The 19,740-nt window shown below is 47.9% G+C and overlaps 1 protein-coding gene across 9 annotated transcripts in view; it reads right to left on the bottom strand.

Moving 5' to 3' along the window:
• Positions 1-16,737: 16,737 nt before the first annotated feature.
• The window catches only part of DYSF (dysferlin), a 117,022-nt gene continuing 114,019 nt past the window's right edge, over positions 16,738-19,740 (bottom strand). For all 9 annotated transcript variants that reach the window (XM_062574894.1, XM_062574900.1, XM_062574896.1 and 6 more), the window contains one exon: positions 16,738-19,652. In XM_062574894.1, the coding sequence (XP_062430878.1) occupies positions 19,614-19,652 (39 nt within the window). In that variant the 3' untranslated portion in view covers positions 16,738-19,613. The remainder of the gene's footprint in view (positions 19,653-19,740) is intronic.

Raw genomic sequence — 19,740 nt, 5'->3', positions numbered from 1 at the left:
GTATTTTGTCCCCCTGAAGTGCTTCTTCTGCCATCCTAGGAGAAGAACAGCTCATCGCATAGCAGGACAGCCAGATAGAGAGGGGACAGTCATCCAGAGGGGCTGGCCTAGGCTTCACTCATTCCCGATGGCTTGCTGCGAGAAAGCAGAGCACGGCAGTGAGGCAGTGAGAGGGAACAATACACTGGGGCAGCCGCAATAAAAGGTTATGAGCTCTGCCTTCCCGCTTGGCTATGAGCACTCATGTGATGCTAATCCATACATTTCTCGTAAATCATTATTTGAAAACCTGCTGCTTGCTCGCGGTGCATGTTTTTGTTTAGGATGCTGGGGGCCCTGGAAAAGCAGAGGTGTCCTCCAGCTCCCCTCTTCTCCCAAATTGCTTGGTGGGATGCGTGAACAGGGAAATGCTGGATCTGGTCTGCTGGAGGCCAGGGAGCAGCAGCACCAGCCCCGATGCTACAAAACAGGGGCACAGCTCTCAGAAGGGGTGTGGGTTTGTGCTGCATTTGTTTCCCGTATATTGTAAAAACCTCCATAACACCTGGAGGGACCTGCTGGTTTGTTCTCGCTAATCCTTTATACACCCACCCGTGCACACATATGGTGATCACATGGATCTTAAAATAAAACTCATTAACATGTAGAGTTTACTGTTGATCTACAAATGAAAAAAAACTATATACATATATATATATATATATATATATATATATATGCATCACCTGTTTCCCTACCTAGTGACTGGAATAGTAATATTTAACTCTGTAGCGAACATGTTTGAGGACTTTCACACACTTTAAAATTTCATTGCTCTCAGAGTATGCCACTTTTCACATTTCTAGCCCTCATGGTTTTGAAGGTACCTTGAAAATGTGAGCTGATGGTCATGAGCCCAGGGACCAAGAGTACAACAGCCCTGAAACAGTATTTTCAAGAGGTGTGAATGGACCTGCTCCTCGCCTTAAAATACCTTACCATAGAAACGCAGGGAACGCTGTTCAGATGTTGTTCTTACCCACTTAATTACTGGTAGCTTTAGCAGAAAAATCCAGCTCATGTGCTTCCCACGAGATCTCAGGTTGTCTCCCACACCTTTTTAGAGGCCAAAACACACACCTTTTCATATCTCCGCAACATTCGCACGGCATTTCTAATTAAAACCAAGAGTCCACAGCACATTCCAAAATTATGTGTGAAATATGCTGACTTTAATATCACACTAGCTAATATAGGGGCTGCTGGGCTGATTGCTACCATTCATAATTCACGTGCGGCCGGTGCAGAATTGAATTTCCCCCTGAGCGTCCCCAAGGACCTCACTGAAGACTTGTGTTTCCAAGTTTGGGAGAGAAAATGGAGCCTCGCTTGCCATGGCCATTGCACGGGGGTGTGCGTGTGCACGCGCGTGTGATTGTGTCACCCCGCTCTGCCCTGCAGGGAGTCAGCAAGGCAGCAGTGGCAAAGGGCCCGGGCAAGCTCAACCGCAGACACCGAAAGCAGCCAGGAAGCAATTGTAATTAATTAACACAGCAATAGAAGTGGCCCAGTGGAGGACGGTGGAAGCTTCCTTCCTCCCAAAGCAGGACTTTTTTTTCCTTTTTTTTATCTTCAGGTGAACATATCTGAGTACCGTCGAAGCTTAATATTATAGTCCAGGCTGCCCCTGCCCTTGCTTTCATCTCGCAAGAGTTGCTCCGGAGATTGCAAAGTTGCACAGAGCTGGGTAGCTCAGAGGAGAGGGTTTTTTTCCTGACAGCAGCCCAGCCTTCGCCCTTGTAAAGCACAAACCGGGCTGCAGCAAGCGCTGTCAGCATCGGGTTCCCAGGGACGGCAGCAGGTTGCTGCTCCCACCTGACCCCACCGGGCCCCAGGAGCCCACGGTAGCTCTCTCGGCCTCGTGAGCTTGACATAATTAATTTGCTGTTTTGCATTACCAGGTGACTCTGTTGCGGGAAAAGTGGATGTGCTCTTCCTCTGCTTGGTTTGCAAAGCTCGTGCACGCGTAGGAGGCCGCAGGGCGCTGGGGGGTCACCTCGTCGCAGGGTCCCACGGTGCAGCTGGAGGCGGCCGGGGAAGCGATTCCCGACGTACCGAAAGGCTCAGCTCAATTTTGGAGCATCCTGGCCATTGCACCGGCCAACGTAAATGCCCCAGGGCCATCAGGATGACGATTATTATTATTCCAAGTTCAGGAAAGGGATGGAAATGATTAACAGGTTTTAAAAATTCTCGGGATCCCCTTTTTATTATTATTATTATATAAAGGGGGGGGGCAGAATTGAAATCTGTCACATTTCAAATGACACAAATTGATCTCATATTTGCTCTTGACAGCTGGAGAGGGGGACACTGCCCAGCGCAGGCAGCAGGGCAGTACGGCACCTCAAAGTTGAGTGCGTATCTTCATGGATCAAAAATATGTGTTTTTAGCTGGTATATTTAAGTAACACTTTGACAACACAAGTTCAAGTCCTGGGTCTGACAGTTGCTGGATAAATTGTTTCATGTCCCTGCACTGGCTTTTCCCACAGGGCCAACAAGGGAAGTCGAACAAATAATGAATTTTCCAGTTCACCAGCAATTCTAGAAAAACCCACTCTTTAAAATTAATTCTACCAGAAATGAAATGTTTTCTTTCAATCTCAAGACACTTTTTTTCAGTATGCTTAAAATAACTTGAAGGAAATTTCAAAACAGGGACTCGCTTCACGTCAGGACATCAAAATGTTTTGCTCTCAAAAAAGGTCTAAACAAAATTTTCAAATGGGCTCCTTTTTCTTTTCTGATTCTCCTTTTTATTTTTTAATCAAATGAGCAGCCTTTTGCAAATCTCCAAATTCTTTTTGCCGAAAGTTTATGTTTTACCAAATCTTCAGTTGCTGCTAAAAATAAAAAATAGACAAACAAATAAGTCCCAATCAGCCAATAGGTAGCTGAGACCTTCCCTCCAGGAGGACCTGGAGGCTCCACCGTACATGAGTGTGAGCTGCTCCAAAGCTCATGCTGAAGGAGCTCCCACTGAGCTAGAAGAGGACGCTCTTCTTGAAGCTGCTGTTTACTCCTTGGCCTTTCCATGGAGGGTGCCCACATGTTCCTAGTGTGTTTCCAGCACTGCCCTTCTCTCCTCCTCATCCTCTCCATGTCAAGGACCTTAGTCTTCTCCTTTTACAACCCTTTCACTTATCCTCTTCCCCTCCTGTTCTGAAGCTCTGCTGAAACTTTTCTGTGCATCTCCCTCCTTGTCACCTGCCTCCTTCTTCTTATGTCCCTCCTTTGGCTCAGTCCAGCTGCAGAAACCAGGAAATTAATGCCAGAAGAGAGCATTTGCTTTGGCTCAACACTGCAGCTGAGCTAGGATAGCCCTCTCATGCGCAGGATCTCCAGGGGGTACCACGCACAAGAACGTAGGGCCGTTTGGATCGTGCCGGTGAAGCATTTTTTCTGGCATGGTCACAACGCCAAGGATGTGGTCTCACACACACACAGATGTGCCTAGTAGGACTGGTAACACGCTGTGTATTTAGGGTCAAGCCAACTAGTTCCTGTTGCCTTTGTTTCCTCTGCCATCGCAGGGAATATTAGCTGCAGAGCTTTGCAATGGCTGGCATGGCACAGCTGAGCAGTCTTCTTGTCACCTTCCCACCAGAGCCGACGCTGGTGTGTTTTGTAGCACTGGCATGAACAGAACAGGGCCACAGGGTGCAACACACTGAAAGCAAAGGCGCAACCTCTCCACCAGGGAAGAGGAGACAGCAGCTGAATACAGACAAGTCAGCACCAAAACACGGAGCATAGAGAAGAGCCTTCCAGGCAGGATTAGACCCATCAGCCCCATCTCTGCAGGTTTCCAGTAAATTTGTTTGGGAAGTATTTAAGAATTGGGTTATAGGCGGGGCAATCTGTCTCCCTGTCACAGCCTGCAGCTGCTGGCAATCAGCAGCTCAGCGACTGCTGAGCCGGCGTCCGGCAGAGCACAAAGCAACCGCGAGCCGCGGCACCTCGCTGCGACAGCCAAGCAGTCGTGATCACTCAGGATATGAGATGTTTTAATGTAGACTTGATGGATACAACACAAGTCCAAACGGTAAAACACCAGAGGCACGGGGGAGCTGGCAACGGAGAGAATTGGCAGTCCATCCTGGGCTCCCTTCCTGCCAGAGCGAGGTCCTGCTAGAGGGGATTGTGATAAACGCATCAAATTAAACAAGTGGCCTAAGAAGGCTGGTGAGGAACTTCATGTTATCCTGCCTGATGTGACAACTTATTCCTTCCAGTCCCTGAGAGTCACGGAGAAGCAAAGCAGTGAATAGAAGAAGCCAGAGAAATGGGTGAAAACGGGTGGGGATGAGGTCCAAGAGGAAGCACAGTGAAAAAGCAGGCAAACTACCCAGAGGAAGGGAGAGCGAGTGGAGAAGTGCAAAGGGACCAGTGTGACAGGCTGGGCAGATGATAGTGCTGCTCAGCAGCATCAGGACATTTAGAGACCGGCAGATACACCTTCAGCTCATCCAGGAGGTTGATAGGTGTCTCCCTGTGCTCATGCATGTTTTCTTGTGACTTCAGGCTTGGCTTTCATGGGGTTGATCTGGAGCCGTGGTGCTAACCTCAGTCCTGCAATGCGTTCACCAGAGCAAGGGCAAAAATGAGGCTGTTCAGAATCGCAGGCACTTCCTAGGTACAGAACTGTTCCGCGAAGGGCAGCAGAGAGAAGGGCCTCTGGGGCTTTTCCAGATTTAATCAGATTTAATTCCCTGCTCTGGCATTCAGTACTTTGCTTTCTCACAGTTTCAGAGTCTAGTATTTAAGCTTTCCTTTGGATCTATGAGATCTCCTCATGTGTTTGCTCTAAACAAAAACGGTGATTCTCGGGCACTCATGGGACATCAGGAGCTGGGCTGGAAATGTCCAAGCAATGGGTGGTTTGCACATTGCTCTGCAAGGCCTGGCCTTCAGCCTCTCATGTTCCTTTTGCATCTGGCCATGCATCCCGGTTCTCTCCTGCTGACACAAAGCTGCCCAGTTTGGGCTATAGTTGTCGCAAAAGTCTGTCCTGAAATCAGTTGAGAAGTGGAGACTACTATTTTCATTGGATACAAAAATGCACAGAAATTGGTCTGTTCTTCTTAGCCTACAGAGCAGCTAATGAGAACCAGACGTCCCACCTTTCGAACCGTCTCCGACCGAGGGCGGGAGAAGCACTGGGGAGCAGTGTGCCAGCTCCAGCCCTTGTCCAGGTGAGCAGGACTGGAGGGACTCTCCTCTGCTGTCTCCTGGTTTTTCTGCATTTCAGGCCTCCAATCTCCCCCTCCCCAGCATCGCTCAGACTGCAGGAGACACGCAGGCCACCTCCAGCTCCCTCTTGACGTGGCGTGAAGCACCGCGAGGCTTTGCCAGGGCTGCAGCCACAGTCTGCCGCAGCAGGATCTCTCTTGGGTGGTATCTGCCTCTTTTCATCTCCCTCCAGCAAGTATTTTGTGCCTCTTAACAGTAGCTGTTTGCTACCAAGGAACAAAAAGAGAACAGCCCCCTCCCCTTCCTCCGCCAGCCCTGCGGCGTCCCTCTCCCTCTGCTCCCCTTGTAGGATGTGTGCGCATGGTTTTTACATTGATGAAAGTAATGACTATACATTTTCTTTTCTTCATTAGGGAGTTTTATTGTGCCTGTAAAACCCGCCGGGGTTCTCCCCCCATCCCGTCCCCGTCTCCACCCCCAGCTCCTCTTTCGGAGGTCCGACTGCCGGTGGTGCTGGCAGGCCAACAGCAGAGTCAGGGATCTAACAACGGCGCATGGTGCAGATCTTCATTCATGCATTAATTTGGCATAACATTTATGTAAACCCAGGCCTGACTCCCACTGCCCCAGATCCCCAACCGGAGCAGCTGAACTCCTATCGTGGCCATTAGATTTTTGTCCAAGTTGGCAGCTTTCTTCCCTTCAAGGTCTGGATGATTTACTGTGCTGCAATAAACTGGTAGGGAGATGGAGGTGGAGGGGAAGGCCTTGACTGTTTAACTCTGTCAGCGATAAACCACCGCTTTCCTTCTCCATCCTTCACCTCGTTCCCATGCTCTCCTGCCGATACAGGCCAGGCTTTTCCCTTGACGCTGGGTTCCTGGGTGTTTGGGGCAGGAAAGTGAGAAGCAAGTAAGGTTTGCAAGAGGTGAGCCCATGTCCTCCTGATCCAGCAGTCTCCCAGGACACGGAAAGAGAGGCATCCCGCCCCGGATATAACATGCATTGGAAGAAATGGTGTGTTGAAAGCAGCCACTGAAATGACCTCTTGTGTCCAATCGCTGTCATTTTTTTACCATGACTGTTTTTCAGATATCTTCCTGCTCGCTCAAGTTTGGTGGTGACTTGTCCCTCACCACGGTCTCAGTGCTACAGCCACAGCTCAAGCCATGATATCCTTTCTTTTCTGCCTTGCTGAGCCTCTCTCCACTGTGTTTGCATGGGATGGGACAAGTAGTTAGCACGGGTGCTGCCAGAGGGAAACAAACCAGTTAAATGGCAGTAAAAATCCAATTCATCCAGACTTTGGGGAGCTTCAAAAACCACTTAAACCTCAATGCTTTTAATGACCATTTTCCAGAGGGAAACGCTAGTGGGACCTTACCCCCCACACTGTTCTCTGCCGTACGTCCAAGGCACTTTCCAAGCCAACCCTTTTTTTGCCACAGGTTTGCTGTGATTCAGAATTAAACCTCACACCAGGCTGAAAAATGAAAGGATACCTGGGGCGTGCTGAGCTGTGCTGTGCTCCACATCTCTTCTGCCTCATAACAGCCCATCCTCTGGGTCTTTGCAAGCTTCTCCTACTCCATCTCCAGGCCAGGCATCTCCTTCTCCTCATGTCCATCCACATGTGATTTGCAGAGGCTGAGCTCTTCCTACATGCCCTTGCTTCTCCCTTGCAGCAGCCACCTAACGTCTCCAGCCTACCTGGAGACTGTGTTCCACACAAGTGCCTTCATAGGAGGCTCAGAACCGTGGAGAGGAGGAGGCACTTCCTAAGATCTGCAGACGAGCTTGAAACTCTTTGATAGACAATGCAGCAGCTGCTAGGACAGCCCTCCACCCACAGCAGGAAAAGACCTGCACACAGGCAAGTAGTACCTGGCTGTATTTGGGTTCTCCTGAGCACCCAAATGCACCCAAGAAAAATCGTTCTCTGGGAACAAAAAAACAGCAGCAATTTCCCAAAAGAGGCAGGTAGCCCCAGATGCTGGGGCTGGGCCTCCTACATTGTAAGGAACCCCAAGGCACACCAGAGCCATCCCTTGGATATAGGGTACAGCAACATTGATTGCTGCTGATGAAAAGGATAAATTCAGCTAAATCACAGCAGCAGCTGGTGCATATCTCCATGGCATAACCACCAGAGAAAGGCAGGAAGCATTTTATGCCTTACTTGTGTGGGCCTCCCATCACCATCAAAGTACCTGAGCATCTTTCCATCATTACCAGGATCTCAGACGTTATCTTAAACCACACAGGCAGCCACAGCTCTCGCAGGGAGGGGAAGAGAAAAAGTAAAAATATTTTAATGAATTTGAAATTAAATCTTCAAACATTTTCTTTCAAAGCATTACTTTTGTTTTGGAATTTGCCTGCAAGTAATTTTAAAATGCTTTTTAGAAGTTTGCTTTCAAGTTTAACACTTTCAGACTATCCTTATAAAGCTTTTAATTGTTTGAAAAACTTTAATCAAGTTTAAAGTTTAGTTAAGTTTTGATTAAGTGTTTTGGGGGTTTTTTTAGTTTTATTTTTTTCAGTCAACATGAAATGTAGGAAAAGGGATTTGGGGTTTTTTGGTTTCTTTTTTTACTTCAAAGAGAACAAGGCAGAGTTTTCATTTGGGCCAATCTGCAGTGACATTTAAAATGCCTATTCTTGTTTCATCCATTAAAAAAAAAAAATCTCAGCTGTAGCAGGGAAGGGCTATCAACAAGTGCCAGACAAAAAGCAGCACTTTTTTTTACACAGTGATTCATTTAATTTGTGGAGCTCATTTGCTCCTGGTTGTATCGTGGATGCAAAACTGTGAATCAGTCCAGACCGGTTGGAGGATAAGGCCATGGATGCACACCAGCTGCGAAGGTCTAGATGTGAAAATACCCGTGTTTTGATCATGACCAGGAGAGGATGTTGGACGGGAAAGGTCTTCAGTGTATTTTTCTACTCTGTAGCTCTCACTGCCAGGCACAACTGCAGATTGGCTCCTGGGCAAGATGGACATTTGTCTGACTGCTTTATCCTCAATCCGCAGACAGAAAAAGATGCAAAAGAAGATTGTTAGTCACAGTGTTAATAATATCAATAACAATAATATTGTCAGTAGGCATGTTTGATGGAGTAAACCCTCATACATTTGGCTACAATAAGACTGGCTGCAGACATTTCTCATTTGGTTGCCTGTTTTCATTTTGAGTGTTGTTGTTTCTACAATAAAAGACAAAGAGAGAAAATATGGGTGACGTAAAACCACCAAATGTGACCTTTTCTTGTTCCATTCTAAACCAGAACAGTTTGGTTCTGCTACCAGGAGCCACCCAAACGCCTGTGAGAACTTCTGAGTGAAATGAACATTTTTAAAAGCTTTCTTTACCGATTTCCAGGGAAAGCGTATGCATTTGCTTTTTCTAGTGTTTACTTCTACTGCCTCAGTGCACCTGAGCAGGTTCCCCATTTTGTGGCTGCACGTTCCTCCTGGCTGGACTGGTTTCTGGGGTTAAAACATTTGCTCAAAGCCCAGCTCAGTTGAAAAACACTCCATTAACCAGTGTTAAAAAGGCAAAGTACCTGTTGCAACTTGAAATCCAATCATCCAGCCTATCCCTGGCACCACATTATATGTTTCCCTTTAACAATTGATAGGCTTTGAACCCGTTTAGTTTTGTTTTTAGCCCTATTTTGAGGACTAATAAGCGGCAGGCTTGGATGAAGGATCCATATGCCTACCGTTGACCATGCTCCAGGCAGTGTTTTCCAGCTAAGCTAAAAAACACATTTCACCCTGAACAGATTATTGACATTTCAACCACAGAGTCTGGATACTCCATTATCTCAGGGTGATGAAGAAGCTGATATATCTGTTAAGGGCTTTCCATGATTGGGATGTAGAAGAAGGGAAGACGTGTTTGATAGTCTGATGTTTTTCCATCCTGCAGCCCCCTAGCTGCTCTTTCTTTGCCTTTATTTCCTCTGCAATGTTCATTGCACAGCTCACCATATATAAAAATAAAAAGCTGGTTTCAAAAGCCTGTTACTGAAAAGTAGCATTTAATGGTCTCCAGTGCTTCAGCTGGTCTCCTGTATTTTAACAGTAAGCAGACCTTGCTGTATTAGGCAGCCTGGCATGTCTCCTACCCCCACCAGACAGAAATGGATTTTCCACTATAGATCCTCTCTATTTTCTGCTTCCACTTGGCAGGGTGAGACTGGACAGGGCATGGACCAAAGGGCATGTAGTTTCCACATGGCCCAACTGGTAGCTGTGTTCCAGCAATGTAGTGATCATCTGGCTTTGCTTGCACCTGCAGAACAGGAGGTTAAAAAAGCCCAGAGCTTATCAAAGGGCAATTCTACCGATATCATGGAAAGAAGAAAATGAAAAATTGCCCTCACTAGTGGAGCTGTGAACAGTCTGAATTCAGGCTTCAGCTCTTCGTGAACTTCACCTGTTATGGAGGAAATAAGCACTTCACAACCAGTCCTGCATGGCCTTTTGGTCTGAATAAAATAAAGGCAGTAGGACTGGTCCCAGTACAATCAGTCATTGCCACCTGAACCTATATCTGAGATGCTCTTCAGAGTGGTAGCCTTCAAATGCACAAAGAAGACTTTTCTGCTGGACAAGGCACAAACAAGGAAAGCCTCAACTACAGCCAAGAGAAGTCAAAAAAACCTGAGCTCAGAAGGAAATCACCAACATCATGATATGTCAGCGAGAAGGCTGTGCATAGGAAGAGGACTAAATTTGTAGCAGGTAGTGTGAGGATGCGGTGGCTGGGAGCAGTCTGGAGCTGAATGCCCACAGTCACGCAGCTGCGACTCGTTCCCACCAGGTGTATGGGAGAGCAGCAGCCAGGAGCACACTGAATTGTTTCTTAGCCCCAGTGAACTCTAGGCTTTGAGAAGGTTTGGAGCCATTTACATGTTCAGTGCTTTGGGTTGTCAGTTTTTGACTGTGTTTCCTTCCCGTTTCATGAAGTATTAATGTCACTTTGAGGAAGGCTAGCCTGAGCATCCCTGATTCATCTACTCTACAGCATTTAGCATTTTATCTACCTCCCTGGCTTCTCTGTTTGCTCATTCCTTCTCTAACCAAAGTAGTCCAGGTCTTCTTCTCCAAAGCTTTGCACACAGTCAATCTTCATAGCTGTACATAGGAAAGCTGCAGGAATGGACCCTGCCCAACCCTGGGGCAGTGAGGAAAGCTCTCCCACTGTGGATAATGCACCATAAAATCCCTCCATATGCTACACATAGCTCTAGTTACTGGATGTGGTCCTTGTACTGACACCCAGGAACCTTCTGCGAATGGCCAGCCTGAATTTATCCACAGCCATTTTATCACCACTTTGTCTCTTCTGCCAATATTTTCTTTCAGCTCTTCTCCTCCACTGGAATTTACTCTGATGTGTTAGGTGACTGGCAGAGTCCTCTGAGTCTGCATTTTGCTGGACTAAACAAGCCTAGGTCTTCTAATCTCTTCCTTTAAGAGGAGTCTCCATTCTCCCAAATACTTAGTGTTCTCTGCATTTGCTCCAGGTCCTTGTCCATCTCCCTTCCCTAATTCAACTTTGCAAGAAGGCTGAGGTTGCCCAGAATGGACTGTATCTGGGGCAGTTCTCTGGCTGGTGCTAATCCCACCATTGCCTGCTTGAGAAGGGCAGGAGAGAGATAGGAAGGATAGGATTATACTTTCAAGGATTCATTCATTATGAACCATTCAGGGATTAATCAAGATCTCAAGTACTGCTATGATCAGGCCATGAAGAAGATACCAGCTATCTCCATTGCTTACAAGCTGTGGGTTTTCTAGTATTTGTTAAAAAAAAAGACAGTGCCAGAGCTGAGGGAGATGTCGGAGTTACAGTTCTCATGTGCAAAAATGTGTATTTTTAGTTCTTATACTTGCAAGGAAAACTTTGGAATTTCAATTTCTTTATGGCTCAGACAACTAGAAAAGAGAGAAAAAGAAGCCCTTATATTATTCTATTTTCTTTTTTTCTAACAGTGCAGGTTCTAAAATAACCTTACGATTTTGAGGGGGGGCTGACTCTGAATTGTTCTCAATGAAGAAGGGATGGGTAGTAGCATGTTACCAGAAGGAGAGCTCCACCAGAGCTGGGCTGGAAGACATCTTACCTAACCTCCAAGACATTGAAGAGGTAGACAATAAAGCCACAGTGACGACCTTCCCCTCCCTCTAGAGACACTGGCAGCTCCAAGCACGAGGGCAGATTATCCCACTGCTTTGAGACACTGTCTACAGTGCAGTGACTCATCCTTGGCAGGTGCCAGTTGTTCTGTTCCCTGTTGACTATAGAGGAAGACGTTCAATTCAGGCTTTGTTTTCCAGCCTACAACCATCTATATTGCAAGCAGATGACTCTTCCCACTGTGTTTTCATTGGCAAACAACAATCATAAATCTCTTGCTTGTTCAGGTTTTCTCCTTTCTTCTGTGCCATCAAATCCTATTTGTCTCTATTTGCTTCAGACAGAAGTACAACTTCGAGTCTGCTCCAAAGATCAAAACAAGAGGAGAAAGAGGCTGCTGCCTTCTCCGCCGGCTGCGGAGCAGGCCCCAAGCACTTGATCCAGTTTAAGTGCCTGAGCTTCATACTTTTCATAAACATGGGATTATGCTATTTCCAGAGAAAACCACCAAGAGGTCCAGTCGTCAGGAGGTAGCAGAACAGATGGATTTTTTTTCACATATGTTCTGAAAAGGAGAATGAAGAGGGAGAGAGAGCCAGCTTTGAGAGAGACGGGGCCTTCCTAATTTGTGAGGCTGTAATTCTCCACTTCTCCTGGGATGGCACTTTTTGATGAGGTCTGGAAGCAAACTGATGGGAAACCACAAGTGAAAAAGGAGGAGAGGATGGAGGAGAAAGGAGGGAAAGAACAAAAAGGGGGTAAAAGCAAAAGGAAGGTATAGCCTGGCTGCACACAACTTAGAGAAACATTTCTGTTGTCAGAAAGCATCAAATGACTGAACCAGTAATTTGAAGTTCTCTCTGCTATCGCAGCTCAATAGTTGTCCTAACTCATCCTTCCTACCAGACTCACCTTCTGTCCACACTCTCTGTCTTCATGCTCCTACTAAAATTTTGCATGAACCTGAAAAGCAGAGCACTTTGGCCACAGAAAGCTGAAATACAGAACACTTTTCTCTTTCCTAAAAATGGGCTGGGCCAGGTTGAGATGAGGAAAAGCCTGTTTCATCCTATCCCAGGCACAGCATGGACCCTTTGTGCAAGAGATAAAGCTCAGTTCGCGGAGAGAAAGCACTTGGGTCTTGAGGTTCGATATGCAGATGTTGCCAAAGACAAGGCGAGGAGACATCATGGTTTTACAATGAGATGGAAATGGTTAAGAGACCCTTCTTTGCCCTAAAATCTTGTGGCTGTGGTAGGAAAAGAGTACAAGGCATTTCTTTTTATTGCGTCATGGATTCAGCTCCAAGTGTGGGATCTTCATTCATTTACTTCTGTGTTTTCTTTGTACAGTTCTTTCATAGCAGCAGCATATAGCATATACCTATCCAGCCTGAGGAACCATTTATTCTCATAACATACACCTGGCCTGGAAAAATGGTAGAAAAGTGACCAAAGGGCTGTCATCCCCATGCCCTGATGCTGAGACCTTAATTTCTTGGAGACCAAAGGAGAAGACAGTCTGTGTCCAGCACTCAGGCAGGAGACAAGGTTTGGGCAGCATGAATTGCCAGTTATTCGATCCTGACTTCTTCAGTTCAGCAAAAGACCTGGCAGGCCACAGACACCCCTAATGGGGATTATTTTATCATCCAGTGGCTTGGGGCCTTGGCCTAGATTGTTTTAAGTTTATGGAGGCTGTGACCATTTTTCTGCAGTGTGTACAGGCCCTAGCGCCGTGGGTCCCCCTCTCCTAATTGAGCCCCTGGTAACACCACCATCATCAGTATCACAGTTTTGTATTGTTATTATAGCATTAATAACTGTAAACATTTTCTATAAATACTGACTAATTATCACCTTGATTAGCTCTTACCTAAAGTTTTCCAGCAGCAAGAGGTGCATTTCCTCCTCCTTGTCCCCATTAGGGGCTTGTGCAGGACCCAAAGGTATGGCTGGAAACCATCTCTCCCACTCCTTGAAGTTTAGGCCATGGCATGGTTAAGCCATCCACTGTGTAACTGAGACATCTGCTTGCACCCCCGTGCCAGTCTCACAGCTTTGCCCTGGCCAAGCAACGTTCCAGCTTCACAGCAGAACCAGAGAGCAGCTTGGTGCACACGTAGGTTGTTCAGTTCCTGGGACTAGCAGGCAGGGAAGCTGGGACACCCACCAGAAAGTGCAAGGAGATCTGGTTTGACATGACAGACTGTCAGTACCAGCTATGCAGTGTTCCTCCCAATGGACAAGGAGCCTGGAGACTGCTGCAGGGTAGGAGTGGAGCAGCCCAACTACCAGGGAACAGAGCAGCCTGGGGTTTCCCCTTAAACAGACCCAAAGGCCAAAGCAGAGACCAAGTTGCACTTGAAAGCAAAAGAAAGTTTCACCGCATTGAGCCTGGTGTGCTGCACAGCGCGTTTAACAGATTTGTTATTTGACGAGGCTGGGATATGAATGGGAAAAGCAGACCGGGTGAAAAAAAAAAAAAAAAAAAAAAAGCTCAGTTTCCTTCTTGAAGCTGATGCAGAGATCAGGCCATGCTAGTTTCATGCCCTGTTGCTTGCATGTCTCCATCCTCACTTGCTGCAGAGCAGAGCTCAGAAGATGTGAAGCACCGCAGCACGGGAAGTGGAGCTGCAGGTCATCTCTCAAGTACCTAATCTTCAGCTCATCTGGAAAGCAGACAGCCCATCACAGTGCGATGGGGTCTGCAGCTGTCCCAGCAGTGATGGCATAGTGCAATCCAGAAGACCATGGAGGAGGCTGATGGGGAGCTCAGGCTACCAGCCTGAGAGCTCCAGAGCCAAAGGTGTCCGCAACAGCTTTTATACTCATCACAACCGCTCGGGGCTTGCCTCTACCAGCATGGATATTGCAGGGCTGGCAGACAAACTCCTAAGTCGGGGTGTATTGGGGGGGTATTTTAATAGGTTAGAGCTGGGCCTGGAGAAGAGAAGGCTGAGTGGAGATCTTATCAATGTATCTTAAGGTGAGGCTGTCAAGAGGACGGGGTTGAACTATTTTCAGTGGCGTCATGCAACAGGACAAGAGGCAACAGGGACAAACTGAACCACAGAAAGTTCCAACTGAACATGAGGGAAAACTTCTTCACTGTGAGAGTGACCGAGCGCTGGAGCAGGTTGCCCAGAGCGGTTGTGGAGTCTCCTTCTCTGGAGATATTCAAAGCCTGCTTGGATGTGACCCTGTCTAACATGCTCTAGGTGACCCTGCTTGAGCAGGGAGTTTGGACTAGATGGTCTCCAGAGGTCCCTGCCAACCTCAACCCTTCTGTGATTCTGTGTGATTATACCTTTAGAATTGACAGAAGTCAATTGTGTCCCTAGGTGCCAGGGCTATATCCACCTTCACCTCCCAGGAGTAAAGCAAGTTTTGAATTTGAGGAGGCTACAGTGATCTTCTCTATAGACATTGGAAAACAATTACATTAGGGCAACTTTCCTGGCCTCTGTGCCCCAGGTGAGCTGTGGGAGTCATGCCCCTGCACCTGCCCCATGGCTGGTACCACGGCCCAGCCAGTTGGCCTGTTCCAACGTGCAGGCAGCTCATCCTCCCCTGCCCCTCGTACAGGCTGAGAGCATCCCTGTATGGCTGGTCCCAGCTCACTGGTGTGCGAAGAGCTGCAGAGCTGCACTGCCTTGTGCAAGGGGCAGCTCCAAGGGGCAGCAGAAGTCCAGAGTCAGCTCAAAAAACGTGGCAGACACATGTCACTGAGCTGGAGGGAGGATGCTTGGAGCTGCGTTGCCAAGACGTGCAACCTTCTCCCAGCTTGCCCTGTGCATCAGCATGGGAAAAACCCAGCGGGACCCGCTCGGGCTCCCCCGGGGCCATCCCTCGCTGCCGGGACGGGGACACGGCAGCGGCGCAGCCTTGCCGGGCCTCCCAACAGAAGCTCGCACAGTGTGTTTCCGTTCTGTCAGCAGGTAATGAGTAAAACTGACTGCAGGCCCCATTAGCTGGGGTTAAACCAACAAACACAACGTGAACGGGGGCAGCGTCTGCAAACAGCTTCACAGAGCCGCATTTTTACAGCCAGCCGTGGCAGCGCCTTGACCTTTTTCCTCCCTTCCCGTCCCCCTCGCTCCTGGGCCACCTCTTGCTCCTCCACCCTCTTCATCGCGAGCCGCTGCTCCGGGTGCAAACCGCTCCCTCGTCTGAGCAAGACCAGGCGATTCATACAGAATCATCGTTATTTAAGGCAAAAATCAGCTCGGCTCTTTTACTGCATTTTTCTGAACTCACCAGGCGAGGCCAGTGAGCCTGCTGGAGGTGAACGAAGTTCAGCCTGACTGCGGGGTGGCAGCTTTCCAGCTCCTAATCTCGCCGCCCCTCCAGCTGCCGGGGCCGAGCCGAGGCGGGTGTGAAACACAAAGGTGTGTTGTCAGGGCCTCCCCTAAGGAGAACTCACGCACTTCATAACTCCAGCCTTAAATTATGCACAGCATCAAGTTAAAGACCAAGGAAATAATAGAAAAACAAGCATCACAAAAGCGTTTAAGCAGTGGAACACTCTGTAATTAACTTTTACGTGCATGCATGCACGCACGTGCGCATATGTATACGCAGTGGGGCTACGCAGCGTGTGCATGGGAAACCACAGTCAGGTTCTCCTGCTCTCTGCCCTTTCCATGCTGTAGCACCCATATCTGCAGCCTGGCATGTCGCAGGCACAGGGTGCAAGACCCATCCCCTGCCTCTTGCTCCTCCCAGTGAGGACCACCAGCTCCAAAGCAGCTGTCAGAGAACTACTGCTTGGTCACACCAGAATACGGCAGTGTTGGCTGGACCAGTCCTCCCCACCCAGACACGGAACAGACCCAGACCCAGCAGGACATGCTGCTTTCCAAGCAAAGTCAAGAAGCGGGAAGAGGACAAAGAGGGACAAAGCTGTTTTCCAGGACAGATGCTTTTCTGGAGAGAACCCCCCCCCCCCTTTTCAGGAGGAGCTAGGTATCTACATTTTTGTAGCTCACGTTCATCCCAATGCACATTCGTGTGCTTTAGCCTCCCCAGCACCTGCCCGTCTCTAGTGTAGGGCAGCCAGATGGGATGAACTCTTTCTGCCTTCCCAGCTCCTGCAGGAGGGTGAAGTCTGCAGGAACATCTGCATTACCTAGGAGTATTGCAACCCTTGGTCTTACTTTTATCCTCCCTTCTCCACACTTTCTGGTCTCTTCTCCTGCTTCTTCTTCCTTGCAACAGCAGTAGAGAAGAGGAAAGAGGAGCATTTCTTATCCCCATTGTACTCCTCCTAGCTATATTTTCTGCACTTTTATAGCAGGAAGGGAAGGTGCCACAACCATCAACACAATAAAACATACTCAGAAGCAGAAGGTTTCAGAGCATTTCATTTGTAACCACAGTGAAATCTGCATTATTGTATATAAGGCATAGGCAGGTGATACATACATCTTCCAGCCATTGCAAACCCCTGAATGATGAGGAGCCGCAGGGAGGACTTTACACCGTCCCCACCTCCCGGCTAGCTTTGGTGGAGAGACATAACCCAGATACAGAAGGCCCACGGCGAGGCAAAGGGGTGAAGGTGGTTCAAGCAGCAACACGAAAGGGACTAACCTGATGTTTTCGTGTGCTCAAGCCTGCTTTGACTCAACACAGTCCCGCAGAGTCTCGTGGTGTGAAACTTGGCCCTAGAGCCTGGACTGGGGAACACAAGAATTGCATGCAAGGATGTACCACTTTCCTTTTCTGTGTGTACTTGGATGGCCTGCATTGTGCTCGCCTTTCATGGGCAAGCCATGCCCATGGGGAGAGCTGCTGCTAAGTCCTTCAGAATAAAATGTGGTTTCTTACTGGGAGAGGCTCTGCAGAGATGACACATGAGCATGTTTTGGCAGGTTGCTTGGCCCTACTGGGTCAAGCAGTGATCCACTGCAATAGGACAGCTGACCCAGATATAAGCAGTGTTTTGTACTCAAGCACAGATCATCCACCTGTTTGGGGCTCTGGGCACCAAGATTTTGTTTTTGAAATAGGTGGAGGTTACAGAGTAATAATGCCAAGATAAGAAAATCCACAGACTCCACAAACCAAGGCAAGGAGATGAACTAACAGGCCTGATTCCCCCTGCAGATCAGGAAAGTAAGGTGTGCAGGGAGCCAACAAGACTTACAGACTCCAGCAGAGCTGGTAGTTTGATAATGGCTAATAACTGGGGGGGGGGGGGGGATGTGAATGGCTTTGGGAGGCTTCTAGGGAAAACCTGAACAAATGCAAAAAATGAAACACTTACTTAACCATGCTGGCAAAAAGAAACACCCATCCTGGGGCATGTAGAGCTGACTTTACCTCCTAAGCATCAGTCACTTTTGGAAATATGACACTGAATCAGCTAAATCTCAGAAGTAAAAGATGGGTTTTCATAGCTGCATGTCCTCCAGGTTGAAGACAACATCTTCACATACAGCAAAGAACTGACCCGTGCAAACTGGGTGCTGTTACAGTACTGAACAACACGGGATTTAATGCTCAAAGCATTACATACCCATCCAGCAAAGCACTTAAGCATACACTTTTTCCTTGCCTTCTACTAAGAACATGCTTAAGTGCTTTGCTGGAGCAGGACAGGGGCTTAATTAGCATGGCTTGTCTCGAGAAATGCTGGTCCCTCAGGATCACTTTTCACTGCTGCTTGCTTTCACGAGTCGTGTTGAGTAACAGCATCTTCAATGGACAAATGAAACCGAGGAAGAAATGTCTCATCCTGCTGAAGGACCGTGGCACAAGCCAAGCCATGCCAGAGCAGCAGGACGGCCGTCTCACGAGAGGCAGCTTGGAGCCTCCGCTCTGGGCGATGCCTCCTTGCAGGGTTAGCGGATGCAGGAGGAAAATCTGAGACTAATGTTAATTTGCTCAGCATCCTCTCATGACAGTGCCAGGGAGTATGAGAAAATCTTATTAGTCTACCTTGCTCCACCTAATTGCAGCAGTGGGGAGCCGGAGGGACAGGACGAAGGACTACATTTGATGTTTGCATACAAAACAACAGAAACGTCCCAAAACTGCCAACCCAGTTCTGTCACAACTGCCATTTGCTCCAGCAGGAGCCTGCGCTGCGCAAGACCTGTAGGATACATCTCCCAATATTTAGTTCTTAAAGCACAGAGCAAACAAACCTGCTGCCAAAGCTGCAGGTTATCTGCCTCATCAGCGCCCTGCAGCAGCGAGTTTCACAACTTACTTTGCAGGCTGGTTTGGTACTGTTTGGCTTAAGCATGGTTAGGAGCACAGGAGAATAAAGACTAATATTGTTCACTTAATTATGGCTGCGGGGGTTGTATATAACGGGAGGGGAGAAGAGCAAAGCGCATGTGCACAGTTTTGCTCCTGGGGTTGCTCTCAGAGGCGGTCCCAGGCTGACTCCACCGACTCTGACACCTAAATGCAGGTTTTGAAGGGTGGCACATGGGATTGTAGACACAAAAGAGCAGCTTAGAAGGGAAATAGGCTCCAAAAAACCTGGACCACACTGTGTGGTCCCTCTTGAGCACAGAACTCAATGAGAGTTTTTATTTTATAATTACCACCAACTCCTGCCTCAGGTCTTGTGTCTCAGAGCCTCGTACTGGGTCCTGTATCTCATGGTTCCTGCTCTCTGGGAAGGCAACATGACAGCCCCACGTTTCGGGCTGTGCAGTACATTCTGTCTTCAGTAAACTTGACATATAAACCAAATAATACACGTTGCATGGCAAAGGAAAACTGAGGCTCGTCAGAGCACAAAGGGAAGTGCTCAGAACCTGAGAGTTTTTGGCTTGTGTCTACTGCTTAGACCAGCAGACCATAATTCCTCTACTAAGGACTGCAACATCTTTACACTCTTGCAGGCTACAATTAAGTCCTACGAAAAGGTCCTTTTCTCCCCCACCCTTTTCAGCTTTGCACTGATGTTCAAGGTCTACAAATCAGAGCAGCTTAAAAAGAAGAAAGACAGAGAGAGAGGTAAAATAACAAATATTTCAACACAGGTATTGTTTACGTGCTGCTTCAGAGGTGAGTGCTGTAGGTGGCATTCTGCATACTGCATCAAGGAAAGTTATATCTTCGTTCTGGCAGCAGCCTAGGGCCAGAGAAAGGGTGTTCCTTTTTCTTCTCCATCTGCTGATGTGATCCAGTGCAGAGCAGTAACTCATTTCCAAAATCCCCAGGCAGGCACTGGACCTTTCCGGCATTCGCCAGCACAGCTTCAGCTGAAGGGTTTTACCAATTTCATAGCAGCGTAGTTCTGGAGGGGAAAAAAAAAACAGCGGGAAAGAAAAATTGAGTTGACACAGGTACAGCACACTGGCATGTGGATGTTAAAATGTTTTCTT

Source organism: Rhea pennata, chromosome 4 (assembly GCF_028389875.1).
Source record: "Rhea pennata isolate bPtePen1 chromosome 4, bPtePen1.pri, whole genome shotgun sequence".
NCBI classification, from domain to species: Eukaryota; Metazoa; Chordata; class Aves; order Rheiformes; family Rheidae; genus Rhea; species Rhea pennata.
This window is presented reverse-complemented; position numbering and strand designations above follow the sequence as displayed.